The sequence below is a fragment of the Mya arenaria genome, chromosome 8 (genome assembly GCF_026914265.1).
Source record: "Mya arenaria isolate MELC-2E11 chromosome 8, ASM2691426v1".
In the NCBI taxonomy this organism is placed as follows: domain Eukaryota; kingdom Metazoa; phylum Mollusca; class Bivalvia; order Myida; family Myidae; genus Mya; species Mya arenaria.
Window position 1 is genome coordinate 62,922,091 of NC_069129.1, and position 21,975 is coordinate 62,944,065.

Below are 21,975 nucleotides of genomic sequence, written 5' to 3' on the forward strand. Positions count from 1 at the left end.
GTGTTCCTCAAGGACTCCTCAAGTTCATCAAGAAATTATTCTTTGACCGATACTCTTCAACTTTCATATCAATAATATTTTGTATCTTGTCCACAAAACTGACTCCAACCCTGATAAGTTCCAAGACGGATTAAACTGTTGTTGTTTTAGAACATTTTGTTTTTCAAAATACTTACATAATGAAATTGATGAGATCCAGGAGAAATGTTTATTTTGCCACAACAAAAGTTTCCAAAGGTAATTAATGAGATCCATTTGAACAAAATTACATGGTAATCCATCAATGCATAAGTAAATTATAACGCAGACATGAGCATGTGTACTTGACCTTTAAATGTATCGTGTGTCCTTGACCTTTTAGGTATGGACCCGGGTCAAGGTCACTGCACATGGTCTCAATAAGAACAACATTTGCACCTAGTTATATGATAATCCATTCGTGCATAAGTAAAATATAGCGTGGATACGAGCATGTGTACTTGACCTTCAATGTCTCGTGTAACCTTGACCTTAAAGGTATGGACTCGGGTCAATGTCACTGCATATGTGGACAACATTAGTACCAAGTTATATGGTAATCCATCAATGCAGAAGTAAGTTATAGCACGGACGCGAGCATGTGTACTCTGACCTTATGCGACCTTGACATTTGAGGTATAGACCCGGGTCATGATCACTGCTCATCGTCTCAATGAGGATAACATTAGTACCAAGTTATATGGTAATCCATCAATGCATAAGTAAGTTATAGTCAGTCAGACAGACAGACGGACGGACGGACGGACGGACGGACGGACTGACAGATGGACAGACTGACAAAGTGCATTCCGATAATCCCTTCCGGGGGATTAAAAAGTGGATGTTAAACAACAATTAATGACATCTAGAAATTACACAACCGAGAGAAGACAAATGGATCAGCCCCAGTAAAACGGAGGCTGACCAGGCTTTATGTGCGTCACCGCGGTTTCGTTGAAATGATTCACCCCGAAGATGAGGATAATCATAACCATAGATGGCTGAGTAAGTGACTAATATTGACAATGCTTGTTTGTTTCTTAGAGTTTTTGAAGAATTTGCTGTGCCAATTGGCTGTTATACAGATGGACTCCAGCATAATGCCATCACGACCTTAAAGTGTGTATAAATGCCATAAGGGGCATAAGGTAGCATTAGTGACCGCAATTCCCAGTCAAATCCAGATATTAGAAGAGTTAAAGAAACAGAGTAGTCCTGATACAAGGTCTGAGTGGAATACACAAGTTTCTTGTTAATAAATATATTGGTTCTTTAATGGCTTGATATATAGGACCGATACAGGGGAAACAACTTCATTGGGTTTAAACCAGTACTCGGTTCACTAATTTCCCTGCTAGGCAAGAAAGGTACTGGCACAATATTTAAAGTATTTCAGTATGACCTGAGCCTGCGACCTTTTACACCCAAAGCAAATGCTCAACCAGGAGGCTGCCTGTGTAGTATGCAGTTTGTTGTTGGCCATCATCGATAGCAATAGTCAACTGATAAGACCTGCCTAATCAAGACCCTATTAAAAGGTCAGTTAACGATCAGCTGGGTTGACTGACAGACAAGTTCATGTCATTTTATACACTATCAGTCATGGGACACATGGTGGGGTAAGGCCATTACGCACCCAATAAGCACAGGGGGGGGGACCTTAATATGTTCGAAACAACAACATATTACATACTACGGTCAACAACCAATCACAGTGGACATGGTGTCATAGGGAAATAAAAATATAATTCTAAAACAATCATACTTTTAAACATCTAATTTATCTCGTTCATGTACATGAAATTTTGATACAAGAACGCTTAGCATATTTTTGTTAAGCAGGAAACATGAAATAAGGTTAATGTCCAAACTTCTTAGCTTGCATAGATAATGGAGACCAGCATTTGGATTTCAGTATACATTGCATAAATATAAAGCATAGGTATATGTATATTGATTTCTATACAGGAGTGGAAAACAATTTCAGTATTGTAGCCTAACAAATAATATTACATTAAAGTATAGCTATATGTATCACTAAAGGTTACAAATAGCCCCAGATGTTGTCTGGACACAGAAATGGTAAAATAGTTTGGTTGTAATACAACATGTATACTTGTAAGAGAGAGGTAAGAGATTTAAGAATAGACAAAATGCTTATAGCTGGTATATGATATGTATATGATTGAGTTGATGCTATACAGTTAACGAAGCTTGATATGAGCGCAAAATATGAGGCGATTCTGTAGTAGACTTTGAATAGCAGAGTCTATTTTTGCTTCATTTACCGGGTAAGCACAAAATATGAGGCAATTCTGTAGTAGACTTTGAATAGCAGTCTATTTTCGCTTCATTTAAGTACAAAATATGAGGCAATTCTGTAGTAGACTTTGAATAGCAGTCTATTTTCGCTTCATTTAAGCACAAAATATGAGGCAATTCTGTAGTAGACTTTGAATAGCAGTCTATTTTCGCTTCATTTAAGCACAAAATATGAGGCAATTCTGTAGTAGACTTTGAATAGCAGAGTCCATTTTCATCATAATACAGGTAGATAAATATATTCAGTTTGTCACCTGCATGCAAACCCAGCATTTATTTAACTGTTTTCATGAAATGATATGGCCTCTCATTATCCACTTGATATATAAAGTATGTAAAGTATTATATTTGAAGTGTATGATACTTGTCTATGGCATCCACAACCTTTTACACAAGTATACATATTCCTGAGTGTAAATGCAGCAGTTGTTGTATATACATGTAAAGCAGTGGGAACAATATGACCATGCAAGTACACAATTATTGCCTTTAAAGCTGCACTCTCGCAAATTGAACGTTTTGACAACCTTGTTTTTGTCTTGGAATGAGTCTACTTATGCGAAAATGCATGGAAACCAGTGATACAAGACTGCTTACAAAAAATCAAATTACAGATTTTCATATTTAAGTCCAAAAGTTATAGATTTGTTTATATAGTAAACTTTGTTGAGATTCTGTAGACATGCAATGAGGTGTTGTTTTTAAACAATCGCCAAGAATCCATGCTAAAAGACATTTGTGAGAATTAACAGACGCTGGTGGTCATTTAACCATTCACATGACCAGGCGGAGTGTGGCTCCCATTCGCATCATGCTAAATCATTTATGTGGTTACACAAAGAAAAAAGAACAAGTATTCTGGGCCCATGACTGAGTTCAGTTTTAAAACTGTAAATTGTATGTAAATTTCCTTCTAGGAGCACGTGACAGAGACAATGTATTGCATTACTAAAAAGCCTCTGTATAACACGTTTACTATTTGTAATTACTTTAATATCTAAAATGATTGTTTTGTATTCTGAAGAAACTGAAGACTGTATACAGACATGGGTAACTTTCAGACATAATACACATAGGCCGTTATGATACAAAATAAAAAAATGCATGCAGTAACTTTCAGACATAATACACACTTGCATAGTTCTAATTGACAGCTGAAGTAATAACAATAATATTAAAGAAATGTTCATAGAGAAATTACAATTTTCCAACAATGGCACAATTGTATAAGTAACATCATGCAGTGCATAGTATCACAGTTCATCCTTTTTCATTTTCTTTGACTTTTTAGCACTTTTAGACTCAGCGGGATGTGCCAGCCTATCACAGTGACAATCGATGGACTTTGGCTGTTCCACCAACTCCCACGTCTCATCTGGCTGTGGGGGAGGAGACTTCAGTCTCTTAGAATACTCCTGGAACATAAAAAAGCAGAAACATTACAACAATAATCAGAATATTTCCCATATAAAAACTTTACATTTGAAACAGACACAAGGGAGTACCCAGGAAGGTTGACAAATGTTATTATGTTTGGGTGCATTTTATCAAAATCAAAACCTAATCATTGAATGAAGCTTGTAAGCAAAACAGGTCAGTTTGAAGACAGTTTTATTATTACATGCTGAATTTAAGCTGAGTAAAAGACAAAGATTCTTGCAAAACAGACGATTTCCTTTCACCTCAAATACTTTCACATGGTAACAGAAGACCTCCCCTGGTGTCAACCTCTGAAGGGCGTAGTTCTGCCCATTCTTCCCGATCTCACGAACCTGTAACAGAAGAGCAGTAATATGTGTATTTACAAGTGAGGGCTATTCCATTTAAACTAGGGATGGCAACGAGTACCCGAGTACTCGATCGAACATCCGAGTACTCGAGTACCAAATCACTACTCGAGTACTCGGAAAAAAATTCAAAAAATCTATAAAAATCACCAAATACACGATTTACAGACAAAATATCAGATCTGGTTAGTTGCCAATAGGACAATTTATGGTCCCTCTAATTCCCGCTGTGTATACAATTGACCTCAATCAATTAGTTGACATTTGTTATGATAGTTGCAAACTGTCAACAAAGGACCCCTATTTCAAATTAGCACTGATGTCAATTAGCGAAGTTTTGATAGAGGTACTTTCACCTACACAATTCTATTGTATACCAATTAGAGACCTTTCACCAAACAATGGACGCTAACGAGTGAAAGAGTATCGACCGTTACGAGAATTGATTTCTTAATGGGCGTATTTTAACTATTTTTGCAATGATTATCACAATTGATTGGTTGATATTTTAAATCAAGAATTATGAATATTAATGAGGTAAACAACAATTACACAGTATGAAAAACTATCATTTTAAAAAATTAATTTGTAGAGTAAACAACTAAAAAACTGAACGTCGTATTGAATTTCGTTCACTTTTTTATGTATGCTATTAATTTTCGTTCATGGAAATTCTGATTGTTGTTCATTTCTGCAGTGCATACTTGTATAAAATGAAACAAATAAAACAAATTAAAAGCCTGAAACAACATTTGTTTTCTTTTTATATCATCTTTTGTTAAAATACCTCATTAACGATACATGTATACACAATCTTGTCTTCGCAAACACATATTCAATTTTTCCGAGTAATCGAGTACCCGAGTACTCGATCAAACGATCGTCCGAGTACTCGAGTATTAATTTTACTACTCGTTGCCATCCCTAATTTAAACATATAACCCCGGGGGGAAGGCACTTTTAAACTATACCATCACCCTACAGAAGCAAATTTACCCTTCTGGGGTCCAAATTAGTAAAAAAGACACCCATAATGAAATATACCAATAGGAATAATTAGCAACAGGGTTATATAAGGGTTATAGGTCTGTGTAAACAATATTATTAATCAGGATCGCTTTTGGTTCATTTTGTATTTGGTTTTTGTTAAATCCTCAAAATATAAATTCTAAGTGTTTGTATCACTCATGAAGTGATTACAGTAAAACTGCGGTCGCTCTATGACAGTGGGGTCCAAGCTTAAACCTTGTGGGAACCGATGTTTCGAACAACCCGAGTTTCAATTTTCCTGTCTGTAACGAAATATCTTTCGGTGTATTTTAAGTTTGAAGTGATCAATCCGACTGTTTACTAGGACACTGATAATGTGTTGTAAATCGCTCATATGTTCAAAAGCTGTCGTATATGAAATGTAAAAGAAAACCCCCAAATATAAATGAATAAATAGTTATGTTTATTTCTACAAAAAACACATTTCCTAAACAAGCAACATTTAAATATGACAGTACATATTATGGCATTAGTCAGATTTAAACTCATAATTAACTTCTCAAATGCCTTATCAACTATCATCGATCATGCATAAACAGTGATTAACAGTTTTTCACACCCTATCAAACTCTATCAAACTTCCTTTAAACTCTCATAACAATTTTTACAACTTGCAAAAACACCTAACAATTGTTCGTTTATCCCGGAACCCCGTTCAGGATGAAGTGTGAACTTATGACCTTGAGGTCATGGTATGTGTATTTAGGACCAGCTAAAGTGCTCGACTCCTCGAATAATTTAAGTTTCTATGCAGGGTCAGTATATTTTATATGAAAATAGAAGGAAAAATGTTCGGGACCAAGCTCCGACCTCGAGGGACTGCCAGTTCTCGAACGACCGCCTGTTCTAACGACCGCAGTTTTACTATATTGTCTTATAACAAGTGATTACATGTAAGATGAATAAACCATTAACAAACCTTAAAGAAATCAAAGAATGGTATATTCTGAACAAGGTCTCCATATTTTTCCTGGTCATGTTTGAAAAAGAACATCCTGGTCATTTTTGCGTCAAGGTCATCTGGGTTTTCCTGGGACATGACGACAAGGTCAAGCCGCTCCATATACTTAGAAAAAATGCCTTTCCCCTTAGGTTATATTTTTTACTGGAATAACCCTGAAGGGAATTAATTAGTATATTCCAATTTATTATCACACAATTATCAAAAAAGCCCAAAGCGGATATAAATCACTCTGAAGTTTGTTTCCTAGGTAGATACTAGTACTGGGGTCATTTTTCAAAGCCCATGAGTAGGTATAGGACCTACCCCTAGAGAGAATTGACCAACAACTTCTAGGGTAAGAGACAGACACTAACCACTAGACCATTCTCAGCCTGATGGAGCTCTAATAAACTTCCCATTGGGTGAGAAATGAACACCTATACCACTAGACCATTCTCAGCCTAGTGGTGCTCTAATAAACTTTCCATTTGGTGAGAAATGAACACCTATACCACTAGACCATTCTCAGCCTAGTGGTGCTCAAACCAACAACCCATTAGGACACCTTTACCACTAGACCATTCTCACCCTAGTGGTGCTCAAACCAACAACCCATTAGGACACCTATACCACTAGACCATTCTCAGCCTAGTGGTGCTCAAACCAACAACCCATTAGAACAACTTTACCACTAGACTACTCTCACCCTGGTGGTGCTCAAACCAACAACCCATTAGGACACCTTAACCACTAGACTACTCTCACCCTGGTGGTGCTCAAAAAACCAACAACCCATTAGGACACCTTTACCACTAGACTACTCTCACCCTGGTGGTGCTCAAAAAAACAACAACCCATTAGGACACCTTTACCACTAGACTACTCTCACCCTAGTGGTGCTCAAACCAACAACCCATTAGGACACCTTTACCACTAGACTACTCTCACCCTGGTGGTGCTCAAACCAACAACCCATTAGGACACCTATACCACTAGACCACTCTCACCCTGGTGGTGCTCAAACCAACAACCCATTAGGACACCTTTACCACTCGACTACTCTCACCCTGGTGGTGCTCAAACCAACAACCCATTAGGACACCTTTACCACTCGACTACTCTCACCCTGGTGGTGCTCAAACCAACAACCCATTAGGACACCTTTACCACTCGACTTCTCTCACCCTGGTGCTACTAGTAAGTAAAAGACAGACATTTATACAGTATACCAATTGATCAATCTCACCCTGGTGAGTGTTACATTATAGCTTTATCATCTAAGGGTTATCTGCCCTGGTGTGTTAAATACCTAGGCACAGCCGCATGCTTATCAGTTCTAGTTTAGATATCATACATAGTTAAAGCACATTTAGTGTCATTCTTATATGTATATGTATTTCTCCATAACGTAACAGTGAAGATCAAACCAAAATTCTTGTGGGTGACAGGCAGACATCTATACCACTCGACAACTCTCACACCCTGATAGGTCCTAAACCAACAACCTCCACGGTGACAGACAAACACCTTAACTACTCGACATATTTTACTCTCTCATTGATAACAAACCAACTACCTCTTAAGTGAGAGGTAGACTCCTATACTACTAGACTCTCACTCCCTGATGGGTATCAAGCCAACAACCCCGTGGGTGAAAGGCGGACACATATACCACTAGACAACTCTCACTTCCTGATGGGTCTCAAACCCACAACCCCGTGGGTGAGAGGCTGACACCGATACTACTGGACAACTCTCACTCCCTGTTGGGTTCTAAACCAGCAACCTCCTAGGTGAGAGGCTGACACCGATACTACTGGACAACTCTCACTCCCTGTTGGGTTCTAAACCAGCAACCTCCTGGGTGAGAGGCAGACATCAATACACTGGACAACTCTCACTCCCTGATGGGTCTTAAACCAACAACCTCCTAGGTGAGAGGCAGACATCTATACACTGGACAACTCTCACTCCCTGTTGGGTTCTAAACCAGCAACCTCCTGGGTGAGAGGCAGACATCTATACACTGGACAACTCTCACTCCCTGTTGGGTTCTAAACCAGCAACCTCCTGGGTGAGAGGCAGACATCTATACACTGGACAACTCTCACTCCCTGTTGGGTTCTAAACCAGCAACCTCCTGGGTGAGAGGCAGACATCTATACACTGGACAACTCTCACTCCCTGTTGGGTTCTAAACCAGCAACCTCCTGGGTGAGAGGCAGACATCTATACACTAGACAACTCTCACTCCCTGTTGGGTTCTAAACCAGCAACCTCCTGGGTGAGAGGCAGACATCTATACACTGGACAACTCTCACTCCCTGTTGGGTTCTAAACCAGCAACCTCCTGGGTGAGAGGCAGACATCTATACTACTAGTCACCTCTTACTCCCTGATGGGTCTCAAACCAGCAACCTCCTGGGTGAGAGGCAGACACCTATACTACTAGTCACCTCTTACTCCCTGATGGGTCTCAAACCAGCAACCTCCTGGGTGAGAGGCAGACACCTATACTACTAGTCACCTCTTACTCCCTGATGGGTCTCAAACCAGCAACCTCCTGGGTGAGAGGCAGACACCTATACTACTCGTCACCTCTTACTCCCTGATGGGTCTCAAACCAGCAACCTCCTGGGTGAGAGGCAGACACTTATACTACTAGTCACCTCTTACTCCCTGATGGGTCTCAAACCAGCAACCTAGTGGGTGAGAGGCTGACACCGATACCACTAGATAGCTCTCACGCCCTGCTGGGTCTTAAACCAACAACCTCCTAGGTGAGAGGCAGACATCTATACACTGGACAACTCTCACTCCCTGTTGGGTTCTAAACCAGCAACCTCCTGGGTGAGAGGCAGACATCTATACACTGGACAACTCTCACTCCCTGTTGGGTTCTAAACCAGCAACCTCCTAGGTGAGAGGCAGACATCTATACACTGGACAACTCTCACTCCCTGTTGGGTTCTAAACCAGCAACCTCCTAGGTGAGAGGCAGACATCTATACTACTAGTCACATCTTACTCCCTGTTGGGTTCTAAACCAGCAACCTCCTGGGTGAGAGGCAGACACCTATACTACTAGTCACCTCTTACTCCCTGATGGGTGTCAAACCAACAACCTCCTGGGTGAGAGGCAGACACCTATATCACTAGACCACCCACTCTCAAGGGAATGATTTGAAAATGAATTATTCCTGTCATATACACTGTTAAAGCAAAGTTAGCAAGTTTGCAAGGGGCTATAACTGGAAAAACAAATTAAGAGAGGGTTATGGAACATGCAACTGGTAACCTGGTGATATTGTAATGTTTTTCTCTGACAATGTCTCACCAACCTTATCATCATTCTCTTTGGCCCACTGTATCTTCTCCCTGAGGTCGGAGAGGTCGTGTTTGAAGGGAATGTAGTGTACAAAGGGCTCCAGCTCCTTGTAGAAGAACTCATAGTACTCTGACTCCTGCTTGAAAACCACTGCGTCACCAGCTAGCAGGTACGGGAACCGGTACGCAGCAACGGTACCATCTATATTGATCTGGTATTTGTACTGGATGGAAACCAGGAAATGAAATATGTAAATAGGAATAATTAATAACAACAAGGATCTATAAGGTTTATAGATCTGTGATAACAATAATGATTATCAGGATCACATGTTCTTCATTTGTATTCTGTTAGCTTTTAAAGCTTCACTCTTACACATCAACAGTTTTGACATTTCAATTTGTATATGCCTCAGAATCATTTTATTTTGGAATTAAATCTTTCAATTCAGTCATGCAAGTCAACTTTCAAAAGAACAGATCTCAACTGTTTGAAAAACCGCCGAATTTTTTTTATATTTTCTTAAAGTGCTAGTAACACTTTTAGCCATAAAACATCAATTATTTTTCAAACGTAAACAGCGAATATGAAAAACAGCGATTTGATCTTTTGTCAGCAGTCTTATATCACTGGTTTCAACACATTTAAGTAAAAAATGGCTCATTCTAAGACAAAAATTAATAACAAGACATAGTGATTACATGATAGATAAGAAAATTGTTTAACAAACCTTAAAGAAATCAAAGAATGGTATATTCTGAACAAGGTCGCCATATTTTTCCTGGTCATGTTTGAAAAAGAACATCCTGGTCATTTTTGCGTCAAGGTCATCTGGGTTTTCCCGGGACATGACTACAAGGTCAAGCCGCTCCTGTCGAGAATCCCTACCCCGCCAGAACCCCTTTTCTTCTTTCTCAGTCCAAGGGGCAGGGCTTTTCCCAGCAACGTGGAATATGTCCAGGCTCTGTCTGTAGGGTGGGGAGGAATAAAGAGTTATTCACATAAGAACACATGTTTATCGCAAGGACAAAATATGACAACAATGTCAAGGTTCTTTTTTGTACATGTTTGCACTATAATGTGTATCATGCATAATCTCACACTTTTGGTTGATACGGGCGGAATAATCCTTTAATTTCTTTTTCATCAGTATTGCAGCTGATCAAAGCCTGGCTGCACCAGTAGAACAGTCAGGGTAAACAAGGCAAGGGGAACAAGTCTGCATTGAATATGGATTAAATTTTCTTAACCATTAAACACACAAACCTGGATTTTGTCTGGAACCTAAAATACCCACTTAAATGTTTACATATTGTTACATGGTAGCTTTATCATCTAAAGGTTATCTGCCCTAGTAAGTTAAATACCTAGGCACAGCCACATGCTTATCAGTTTAGATATCGCACATTTAGTGTCGTTCTTATATATATATGTATTCCTCCATAACATAACACATATGAAGGAATATTTCCTGCTCACCTGCCAAGCATCTCAAGCGATGATTCTGTGAGGTCATATGTTGGCATGACAATATCCCTGCTGGAGTCAGAGCCGCACCAGGAAAATATTGGCACAGGATTATTGCTCACTGATCCCCTCTCCAGCGGCCAGTCACCAAGGTTCACAAACAACTCAATGTCTGGTAAAACAACCTACAATATCATGATGCTGTAGTTTGTAGGTAGTTGTTTTTTTATAGGGGGATGAGGTATACTTAATGTTTCCCAAACAGTAGTTCATAGTTGTGCATCAGTTAGGAACCAGGGACAATCCCAAATTAAACTAGCGCTATCACTTGTTGTGAGGAATACCCCCACTACACCACCTTTTTGTAATAAGAAGTATAACTGGGAGTGATGTATGTTCCTTGAATGTTGTTGAGAAGGCATCAATTAAGTCAATGTTCCTACTACAAGTATTTTGATATGAGGACTACCAGTAAAACATATGTGAAAATTGTGATCTATCTGTATATGAAGTTTGCATTAAATAACTCAAAAACCTTTTGTGTGATGGCTCGAGACCAAAGTACGAAAATTAACAAAGGGCAACAACTAAAAGAAATTGAAGCCAGAGTTATGGTTCATGTGGTTCCTGTGCACTGCCTCTTTCATCAATAAGACCTATTTGTAGATGAAGTTTGAAATCAATAGCTCAAAGAATTTTTCAGTCATGCTTCAGACATAAGAAAATAAAAAAAGTACAAAAAAAATCAAAGGGGAAAAACTCTAAAAATAAAACATACACAAAATAATAAAAATTTCTTTTGCATTATCAATATGTGTTTGAAGTTTGAAATCAATATCTCAAAAACATATAGAATAATAGAGAAAAGTAAACTTGTCCAGATGTCCCCCGACGAATGGATGGACAGACAGACTTGAGAATGTGATTCCTATACAGTCCATGCCATATTTAGGTACTGGGTCGAGCGTTACAGTGAGCTAAAACTAGATATACTAACCTAATACACTATAAAGATACCTGAGCGTGCATCCAAAGCCTTCAGTGTTTTGTTTTTGTCTTTAGCCATAGCAGCATTACATTATCAAAAAGATGAAAACATACCTTCCTAGTCAAAGAGAGAAGAATAGCATCGCTGAACATCTTGAATCCCACATGCTGGCCATAAGTCTTCCTGTAAATCTGAAAGCATAGGTACATGTTACAACAAGAAGTATTGATATAAGACATAAAAAAAAAATATCTGGTGAGTATAACAATTTCGACTAGATCATTCCATGCACTGGACAAAAGCCACGTGATAGTTACTCCAATGCTCGTCTTATTTTTCTGTTCAAACAATGGCCATAACTCAACATTACTTAAGCCAGATAAATGGGCACTGTGTACATGTGTGTATTGTAACTGGTATGTGCACCAAGTTTCAGATGAATATCTTGAACAGTTTTTGAATTATGGCCACGACAAAATCTTTTGAACAACAACAACACGTAATATGAGACTGACTATAACAAAAGCACCAAGGATATCACAATACCTCATCCTTCTTCACAAACACAGACAAGGTAATAACATACCATTACTTAAGAGTGTTTTTTTCAAGATTTGAAGTTACACTTGTAAATATATGTACTTTAAACTTTACTATTCTTGCATCAGTAACTTACACAATAACCACTGACTATGAGCTGAACTGACCTTATTTCTGATGACCCTGTACCTAGCCAGACTATGAGCTGGACTGACCTTATTTCTGATGATCCTGTAAATAGCCTGACCTTATTTCTGATGAGCCTGTACCTAGCCAGACTATGAGCTGGACTGACCTTATTTCTGATGATCCTGTACCTAGCCAGACTATGAGCTGGACTGACCTTATTTCTGATGATCCTGTAAATAGCCTGACCTTATTTCTGATGAGCCTGTACCTAGCCAGACTATGAGCTGGACTGACCTTATTTCTGATGATCCTGTACCTAGCCTGACCTTATTTCTGATGAGCCTGTACCTAGCCAGACTATGAGCTGGACTGACCTTATTTCTGATGATCCTGTACCTAGCCTGACCTTATTTCTGATGACCCTGTACCTAGCCAGACTATGAGCTGGACTGACCTTATTTCTGATGATCCTGTAAATAGCCTGACCTTATTTCTGATGAGCCTGTACCTAGCCAGACTATGAGCTGGACTGACCTTATTTCTGATGATCCTGTACCTAGCCTGACCTTATTTCTGATGACCCTGTACCTAGCCAGACTATGAGCTGGACTGACCTTATTTCTGATGATCCTGTACCTAGCCAGATTATGAGCTGGACTGACCTTATTTCTGATGAGCCTGTACCTAGCCAGATTATGAGCTGAACTGACCTTATTTCTGATGACCCTGTACCTAGCCAGACTATGAGCTGAACTGACCTTATTTCTGATGTGCCTGTACCTAGCCAGTCTATGGGCTGGACTGACCATATTTCTGATGATCCTGTACCTAGCCAGACTATGAGCTGAACTGACCTTATTTCTGATGATCCTGTACCTAGCCAGACTATGAGCTGAACTGACCTTATTTCTGATGATCCTGTACCTAGCCAGACTATGAGCTGAACTGACCTTATTTCTGATGATCCTGTACCTAGCCAGACTATGAGCTGAACTGACCTTATTTCTGATGATCCTGTACCTAGCCAGACTATGAGCTGAACTGACCTTATTTCTGATGAGCCTGTACCTAGCCAGACTATGAGCTGAATTGACCTTATTTCTGATGATCCTGTACCTAGCCAGTCTATGAGCTGAACTGGCCTTATTTCTGATGATCCTGTACCTAGCCAGACTATGAGCTGAACTGACCTTATTTCTGATGAGCCTGTACCTAGCCAGACTATGAGCTGAATTGACCTTATTACTGATGATCCTGTACCTAGCCAGTCTATGAGCTGAACTGGCCTTATTTCTGATGATTCTGTACCTAGCCAGACTATGAGCTGAACTGACCTTATTTCTGATGAGCCTGTACCTAGCCAGACTATGAGCTGAACTGACCTTATTTCCGATGATCCTGTACCTAGCCAGACTATGAGCTGAACTGACCTTATTTCTGATGATCCTGTACCTAGCCAGTCTATGAGCTGAACTGGCCTTATTTCTGATGATCCTGTACCTAGCATTGAACTGGCCTTATTTCTGATGATCCTGTACCTAGCCAGATTATGAGCTGGACTGACCTTATTTCCGATGATCCTGTACCTAGCCAGTCTATGAGCTGAACTGGCCTTATTTCTGATGATCCTGTACCTAGCCAGTCTATGAGCTGAACTGGCCTTATTTCTGATGATCCTGTACCTAGCCAGACTATGAGCTGAACTGACCTTATTTCCGATGATCCTGTACCTAGCCAGACTATGAGCTGAACTGACCTTATTTCCGATGATCCTGTACCTAGCCAGACTATGAGCTGAACTGACCTTATTTCCGATGATCCTGTACCTAGCCAGACTATGAGCTGAATTGACCTTATTTCTGATGAGCCTGTACCTAGCCAGACTATGAGCTGGACTGACCTTATTTCTGATGAGCCTGTACCTAGCCAGACTATGAGCTGAATTGACCTTATTTCTGATGATCCTGTACCTAGCCAGACTATGAGCTGAACTGGCCTTATTTCTGATGAGCCTGTACCTAGCCAGACTATGAGCTGAACTAACCTTATTTCTGATGATCCTGTACCTAGCAAGACTATGAGCTGAACTGACCTTATTTCTGATGAGCCTGTACCTAGCCAGACTATGAGCTGAACTGACCTTATTTCCGATGATCCAGTACCTGGCCAGACTATGAGCTGAACTGACCTTATTTCCGATGGTCCAGTATCTTGCCAGACTATGAGCTGAACTGGCCTTATTTCGGATGATCCAGTGTCTTGCCAGACTATGAGCTGAACTGGCCTTATTTCTGATGATCCTGTATCTTGCCAGACTATGAGCTGGACTGACCATATTTCTGATGATCCAGTGTCTTGCCAGACTATGAGCTGAACTGACCTTATTTCTGATGACCCTGTACCTAGCCAGACTATGAGCTGAACTGGCCTTATTTCTGATGAGCCTGTACCTAGCCAGACTATGAGCTGAATTGACCTTATTTCTGATGATCCAGTATCTTGCCAGACTATGAGCTGAACTGGCCTTATTTCTGATGAGCCTGTACCTAGCCAGACTATGAGCTGAACTGGCCTTATTTCTGATGAGCCTGTACCTAGCCAGACTATGAGCTGAACTAACCTTATTTCTGATGATCCTGTACCTAGCAAGACTATGAGCTGAACTGACCTTATTTCTGATGATCCTGTACCTAGCCAGACTATGAGCTGAACTGACCTTATTTCTGATGATCCAGTATCTTGCCAGACTATGAGCTGAACTGACCTTATTTCTGATGATCCAGTATCTTGCCAGACTATGAGCTGAACTGGCCTTATTTCTGATGATCCTGTATCTTGCCAGACTATGAGCTGGACTGACCATATTTCTGATGATCCTGTACCTAGCCAGACTATGAGCTGAACTGACCTTATTTCTGATGATCCTGTACCTAGCCAGACTATGAGCTGGACTGACCTTATTTCTGATGATCCTGTACCTAGCCAGACTATGAGCTGAACTGACCTTATTTCTGATGACCCTGTACCTAGCCAGACTATGAGCTGGACTGGCCTTATTTCTGATGATCCTGTACCTAGCCAGACTATGAGCTGAATTGACCTTATTTCTGATGACCCTGTACCTAGCCAGACTATGAGCTGGACTGGCCTTATTTCTGATGATCCTGTACCTAGCCAGACTATGAGCTGGACTGGCCTTATTTCTGATGATCCTGTACCTAGCCAGACTATGAGCTGAACTGACCTTATTTCCGATGACCCTGTACCTAGCGAGACTATGAGCCGTGGAGATATTAAACCGCTGTATCGTTTCAGCAGCAGTCTCTTCTAGGTCAACTTGACGAAAAATGGACAGGTCTGACTCGATCTGAGTGTATGACTGGGGGCAGGACATTGTGTCATACCATTGCTGTAGGCTGGGTTGAGGACAGTAACATTGATCTTGAAGGACTGGGCCTGAAAATATTTGGCTCTGATTGTCTCGTGATAAATGGTCTTGTCCATAGAGCAAGGTAAATTTATAAATAATTCCATGGTTGTTAATCCAATGAAAGTAATATGTTGTTGTTTAACAAATAACAATACCTGATATATTTTTTAGCAAATGTTAACATTCCAGTAAATTAATTATCAGATCAAGATAAATCTAATTGCCTATAAATACCGGTATGCTGTGTAAGTACATCAATTCTGATGCATATTATTGAAATAAACCAAAGTTGTATTTGATATATGGAAAACTTATTAAAAATTATCATTGATTTTTGTTTTTTTAACCATAAAATCTGTATCAGCCAGGCACGCACTGGCCAGCTGCCAATTTGTTTATTTCACAAAATAATATAAAACCAGCTATCTTATTGTTGTTGCAAATATCTTTATACTTGTCAGCCTGCATGGCTGAACTGCCAATGTAATTCCATATAAAAACAACTATTGACCTAATATAACGTTGATTTTCATTTTGGCTTTCTAAATGATTCTATTAGAATCTGTCTTGTGATTCCATTGGCAGAGGGCCTATAAACTGAAGCATTTTAATTAATTAAATACAAACATTGTGATTCAATATTCTATTTTAGTACTGATAAAAGCATTGTTTTCAAATGGATAACCTTAGTGTAATTATCCTTGGGACAAATGTGTACTTAGTTAGTTCAAACAAAACATTAAAATATAATAATTTTGCAACATAATTGCCATATCAGAGTGCACAAGATCATCCATTTACTACTTTTATGAAAGTTTTATCTAAATATGAAAGTGGTAATGAAACACTTATCACGAAGGTTATTTTAAAAGGCCTGGGGAAGCCGTAAGAAGACATGCTTAAGTAATAAAGTAATAAATTGAGGTAGTTGGTGACAACTTAAGTGTGGGTAGCAAACCAGCTGACTAGATCAGATGGCTTTTCTCCCATATCATAGTCCTAAATCAATTAGAAACAAGTTTTGAGTAATAACAATGTATTAATGGTCTACTCTTTATTGTTATTCTTTTTCATTTATTTTTTCAAACTTTTGATAGAAGTATTGATGAGAAAGCATTCTGGCACTAAAGAGTTATAAAAACTGATGAATGCTACCCCTAATTTTTCCTGTTTAACATCTTCATCAATGTTCTCAAACATTTAATAGTAGTATAAATGAGAAAGCTATGAATAAAATACAATTAAGTTTCAAATAAATGTTAACAAGATGCCTGTCTTTAAAATTGTTTTAGAAGTTGGAAGCAAACAATTACTTTCAGCATTTTTTTTCTACTAAAAACATTAATTACACTAAATGATTAATACCTAGTTATTGAAGGCACAGCAATTATTGTAATTTACCATCACACACAGCTATATGGGTATGTTAAAGCAAGGCTCTCTTCTTCACGCCAATACTGATATCGAACAAGGGACACTCAATAATTTCATTTATAGATAATTTAATCTCACCTGTCAGTGAGAAGGGTGAATCTCCTAGCTGTTTATCATCCTTAGTGATGGTGATCTGCAGATCTCTGAGTGTCTCGTAGATGCGAAAAGTGATGAGGTACATGCCGTCCTTCTTGTCAAGGACCCGCATATACACCCGCACACGCTGTCCTCCCGCCTGGGAAAGCCCGACCTCGAAAGGCCTCTCACCTGCAGACTGCGTGTAACTGTGTAAAGGGTGGAATTTATAGATTATATTGCTTTATAGAAATAATGCTTATGATAAAAATCTAGTCTAAGTTATAACTAAGAAAACTGTAATCAGAGTGTTCTTAAATTTGAACAATGCAGTGTTGTTGTTTCATCATTTTGTGAATGGCGCCAGCGCTTTAATCTGACTGGGAAAATTGGGAAATCCAATTCTGCCTGGAAATGAAGAAGAATGCTTTTAAAAAAAAAGCCAGAAAAGATAATGAAAGTGATCAAGTTTGTACTTTCAGAAGACACCAATTTGTCCTTACAAAAATCAGTTTTTGAGTCCAATGTATTTATGATATTATTTTTTTACAAAACAGAAATTGGGAATGTAATTTTTCAATTTGGAAAAAAAGTATGTTTAAGAACTGGCAATGATCCCCCAAAACTTGGCCCTAAATTGGTCTGTAAAAATCACTGCAATGTATGTTTATAAACTCATCTTGTAATCTGTCTGTGAACTTGGGACAAATGCAGGAATACAGACTCTGGATATAGCCATTTGACCACAAACCCAGATGACTGAAATAAATTTTACAAAAGCAACCCAGTTTGTGGGTTATCATGTAGTTCTCTGTATTGCTCCGTAATAGTTGCCCTAAGAATACAATTATCTCGTTTCTCATTGTATAACTTGAGAAACCAATGGACTGCTCAATATATAATAGATTTTAATATTCTCTATTAAGTGACAAGGAGTTTGTAGTGTGTTTGAGGTTTAGAGCCCACTTGCAGAATTTTTTATGTACCCTTTCTATCACCCCTGTCTGAATATAGCCCCACACTTCTGATATAGTTCAAACTAGACAAAACAAATGCAGCAAATAGAATAAATGTAATATCAATAAATTTCTTGAGCAAGGCCTTATGCGAATTCATTGCCAGCCAGTGTGCTAGCCACCTGCATGGAAGATCCACCACTGGAAAATACAACACCGAGGTAGTTAAATAATTTGACAATATCAACAGCTTGATCATTACAAGTCCACTTATCATTTTCACCTATACGCCAACCTTTTTCCACATCGACTGTCAAATTCCATTTGCTAAAATAAGTGCTAAATTCATTTAAAGATTCTTGTAATCCCTCCCTTGCCTCTGACAAAATAGCTGCGTCATCTGCAAACAGCAATAAATATACTGAGATCTCATCAATTGTGAGACCTGCATTTAGACCTTGTTGTAAAAGATGTTTGATGCCATTGAGGAAAAATTCACAGAAATCTGACAAAGACCATAAGTGTTTTTGATGCAGTGACTTTCACCTCATTATACATCAACCACAACCTGGGACAAAACCTTGCCATCAACACCATTATAACAGAGAGGAACATTTTAACATGAATTCTTGCACATTGGAACATGAATTATTGCACATTTTACCATGAATTATTGCACATTGTAACATTAATTAGTGCACAATTTTGTAACATGAATGATTGTACATTGTAACACAAATTTAGTACCACCTCATGGACAAGCTGCATTTATTTCCACATTTGAGGCCCCATGAGTTGTTTAGCCCAAACTTATATAATTAGGAAATGGACAAAAATTAACTAATGTAATCAATATGTTGAATGTAAAGTATTTCAACAAAGGCACTTCATTGGGACCTCACCGGAGGAGTAAACTTCTTCTTCCCAAACCAAAGACAGAGGCTGAATTTTAAAATGATTTTTTAATCTGCAGGTCAGTATTATTAGCCTGATACTGTAGTCAGTCAACCATCAACATAACAACTGTTAAAACAATAAAAACATATATTCCTGTCAAATAAGAAAAACACCTTTGCCAGAAGGGAAAAAACACGAGTGATTCACCAAGTCACAGCTCTTAATTAAAATAAACATTACGTTCAGGTAGGTAAATGGGTTTTATATAAATTCAAAATGTGTGACATTTATCTATAGATCATGCACAAATAAGGATACAACATAACAGTGATTTTCTGAGGAAAAAAAACAGTTTAGAATGAAAGATTATGGTATAATTCATCTACAATCTGAATCACAACTTTTGACTTCCGAATTGGGAAAATTTCTGACTTTCAAAATTGCTGAAATACAATACCATGCCAAAATAGCTGATATAATAGCAAATATGCATATTTTTATAACTACACTTCACTGTATGATCGAGTGTTCATGCCTACACCAATAGGATCACATGACAGATCCATAATAAGCATTTACAAGAGCTTTGCAATCAAAAAATCCATAAGGCAGATTCCAAAACTGCCAAATTTCCATTTAGTTAAGAAAACATCTGTCAAGTTTTCATTTGGATATTGTTTTATTAAGTGGGTTCAGAAACCTCAGGCATGTGCACTGGCTAATATAAAGGGATTCACACTGCATTTCACACTAAGAAAGTAAGCATTTGTTTTTCATCTTCTAAATGATAAGTTGGCTCTGGGCTGTGCTTGGCCTGTCAAATTAATCATTGCAAAGATTAAAAATAAACACTAAATATTGCTTGGGAAGGGTCTTGTACAGAACTTGTTTGTTTTTCAAGAAATATGTTGCTTTTTCATTTATTCAGTGAAACTGTATTAACTGTCAGATTAGGGAAATGGTATATTTTAAGGGAAAATTGCAACTTTCGCAAGGCTTGATAGCATTCAGAAGGCTGTAAATTGCACTGTAAATTCACTGTAACCACACAAAAGAACTGTTAATAATTTTAATTAAGAAATATATAGTTACATACACAATCAAATTACATGAATATCTGATAGATATAGCAATACATTTCATCGAATCACGCAGCAACAACAGCAATTTTGTTCAATACGCATCCTAATGTTGTATCTCATGGTTTCTTTGTCTAATGAATGTGCACACTTTTATCATGGAGCAGTTTGATGACATTCTTTACCTATGATTTCATATCTATTATCATAATTACAATTTTGTGCTTTTGTGCTTACATGTAAAAGCAGCTTAAATGATTGGATTAAACCACCCATATGACCATCCTAATGTTTTAATTTAAAGTTGTAATTATAAAAAATTGACAGTCGTTGAAATACCGGTATCTATCAAACCAAATCTAAACATATCGATCACAACTTGACAAGGTCTTTGTTTGAGCATATTAAGTTTAGTTTTATAATATAATGATATCCTTTACTAAATATTACTATATCCAAGTCCATTGTGTAGACAATTGACACTTAAATTTCATAGCATAGTAATTTTTGGATGAAAATATATGGTTGTTCATTAAGCCAGTTTCGAAATATGTATGTAATGTGGGCTATTCAAATGCCAACATAAATGACAAAAGTCACCATTTTGTCCAAATAGAAATTGAGGAACAATTCCATTTGTCAACACATAGTCTTTGATAGGTAACTACAACAATGGAGATGAAAGAAAATTGTTTCTCTTTCCTATGTGTATGCATTTAGCTTTCGGTGGAAAGAAAAAGAATAACATGAACAATTTTACAAACAAGTTTTGCTGTTTTTCACTAACAAACTCTTTTGAACTCACCGTAGAACTTTTAAGCTATTTTTTGATGATCAAATTTCATGTTAGTAATTTTACATACCTTCAAATTTTCTTTCATTCAAATGATGTATAACTTGTGTAAAAATTGATATTTTATCTGTTAAACTTCAACTTAAAGAAGTAAAGATACTTAAAATTTACACTTACCTCTATACTGCAACAATTTAAATCATAGTGTGTGCATTGAACATTTATCACACTCATGTGCTTAATAATATTTTGGCAGACAGTTAATTCATTGTACCCACTTTTGTACATTTTTTATCCTATTTTTTATCCTAATTTTTCTCAGAAAATTATCAATGTATGCCAGTATGGTACATGCAGTGACAGGTGCAGAATTTAAGCCTTTAAGATACTCACTTGTCTCCGTTGAACTTAATAAGCTGGATAAAGAAGTATCTTGCTGGTACACAAAAGTCTGCTCTTAACCCTGGTCCCCATATTTTCGTTTTTGACCAGTCTATGTCTTCTTCTGTGTCTGTGTTCCCGGAATGTGCAGACGAAATTATTGACAACAGCATAACACAAAAAGAAATAACGTGATATAAACTTAACATGTTTCGCTGTTTACTTTTAGATGAAACAAATTACACCTGTAGCAAAGATATAAACACGAAAATCAACAATAAACATCACAACAAACAAACACAAAGTTCTGACTCCTTCTTCTGACTGTGTCTACTTTCACTTTGATGTCAAGCGCTTT

At 38.0% G+C, this 21,975-nt stretch overlaps 1 protein-coding gene across 1 annotated transcript; it reads right to left on the bottom strand.

Moving 5' to 3' along the window:
- Positions 1 to 1,779: 1,779 nt before the first annotated feature.
- On the bottom strand, positions 1,780 to 21,957 carry LOC128243139 (protein O-glucosyltransferase 2-like). Its single transcript, XM_052960702.1, has 9 exons — positions 21,630 to 21,957; positions 17,515 to 17,720; positions 15,817 to 16,028; positions 12,017 to 12,094; positions 10,928 to 11,100; positions 10,179 to 10,416; positions 9,462 to 9,671; positions 4,023 to 4,112; positions 1,780 to 3,755 (listed from the first exon to the last, which is right to left on the bottom strand). Exons 1-9 carry the CDS (start codon positions 21,824 to 21,826, stop codon positions 3,594 to 3,596), a joined length of 1,566 nt encoding a protein of 521 aa, XP_052816662.1. The 5' UTR covers positions 21,827 to 21,957; the 3' UTR covers positions 1,780 to 3,593.
- Between the last annotated feature and the right edge of the window lie 18 nt (positions 21,958 to 21,975).

Excerpts from the sequence above, each read along its gene's own strand:
- LOC128243139 (XM_052960702.1), bottom strand. The coding sequence starts at position 21,826 with ATGTTAAGTTTATATCACGTTATTTCTTTTTGTGTTATGCTGTTGTCA. Across the intron at positions 9,672-10,178 it reads CATTCTTTGATTTCTTTAAG|TACAAATACCAGATCAATAT; the intron begins GTTTGTTAAACA and ends GTTTCCATCCAG. Across the intron at positions 4,113-9,461 it reads CCAAAGAGAATGATGATAAG|GTTCGTGAGATCGGGAAGAA; the intron begins GTTGGTGAGACA and ends CTTCTGTTACAG.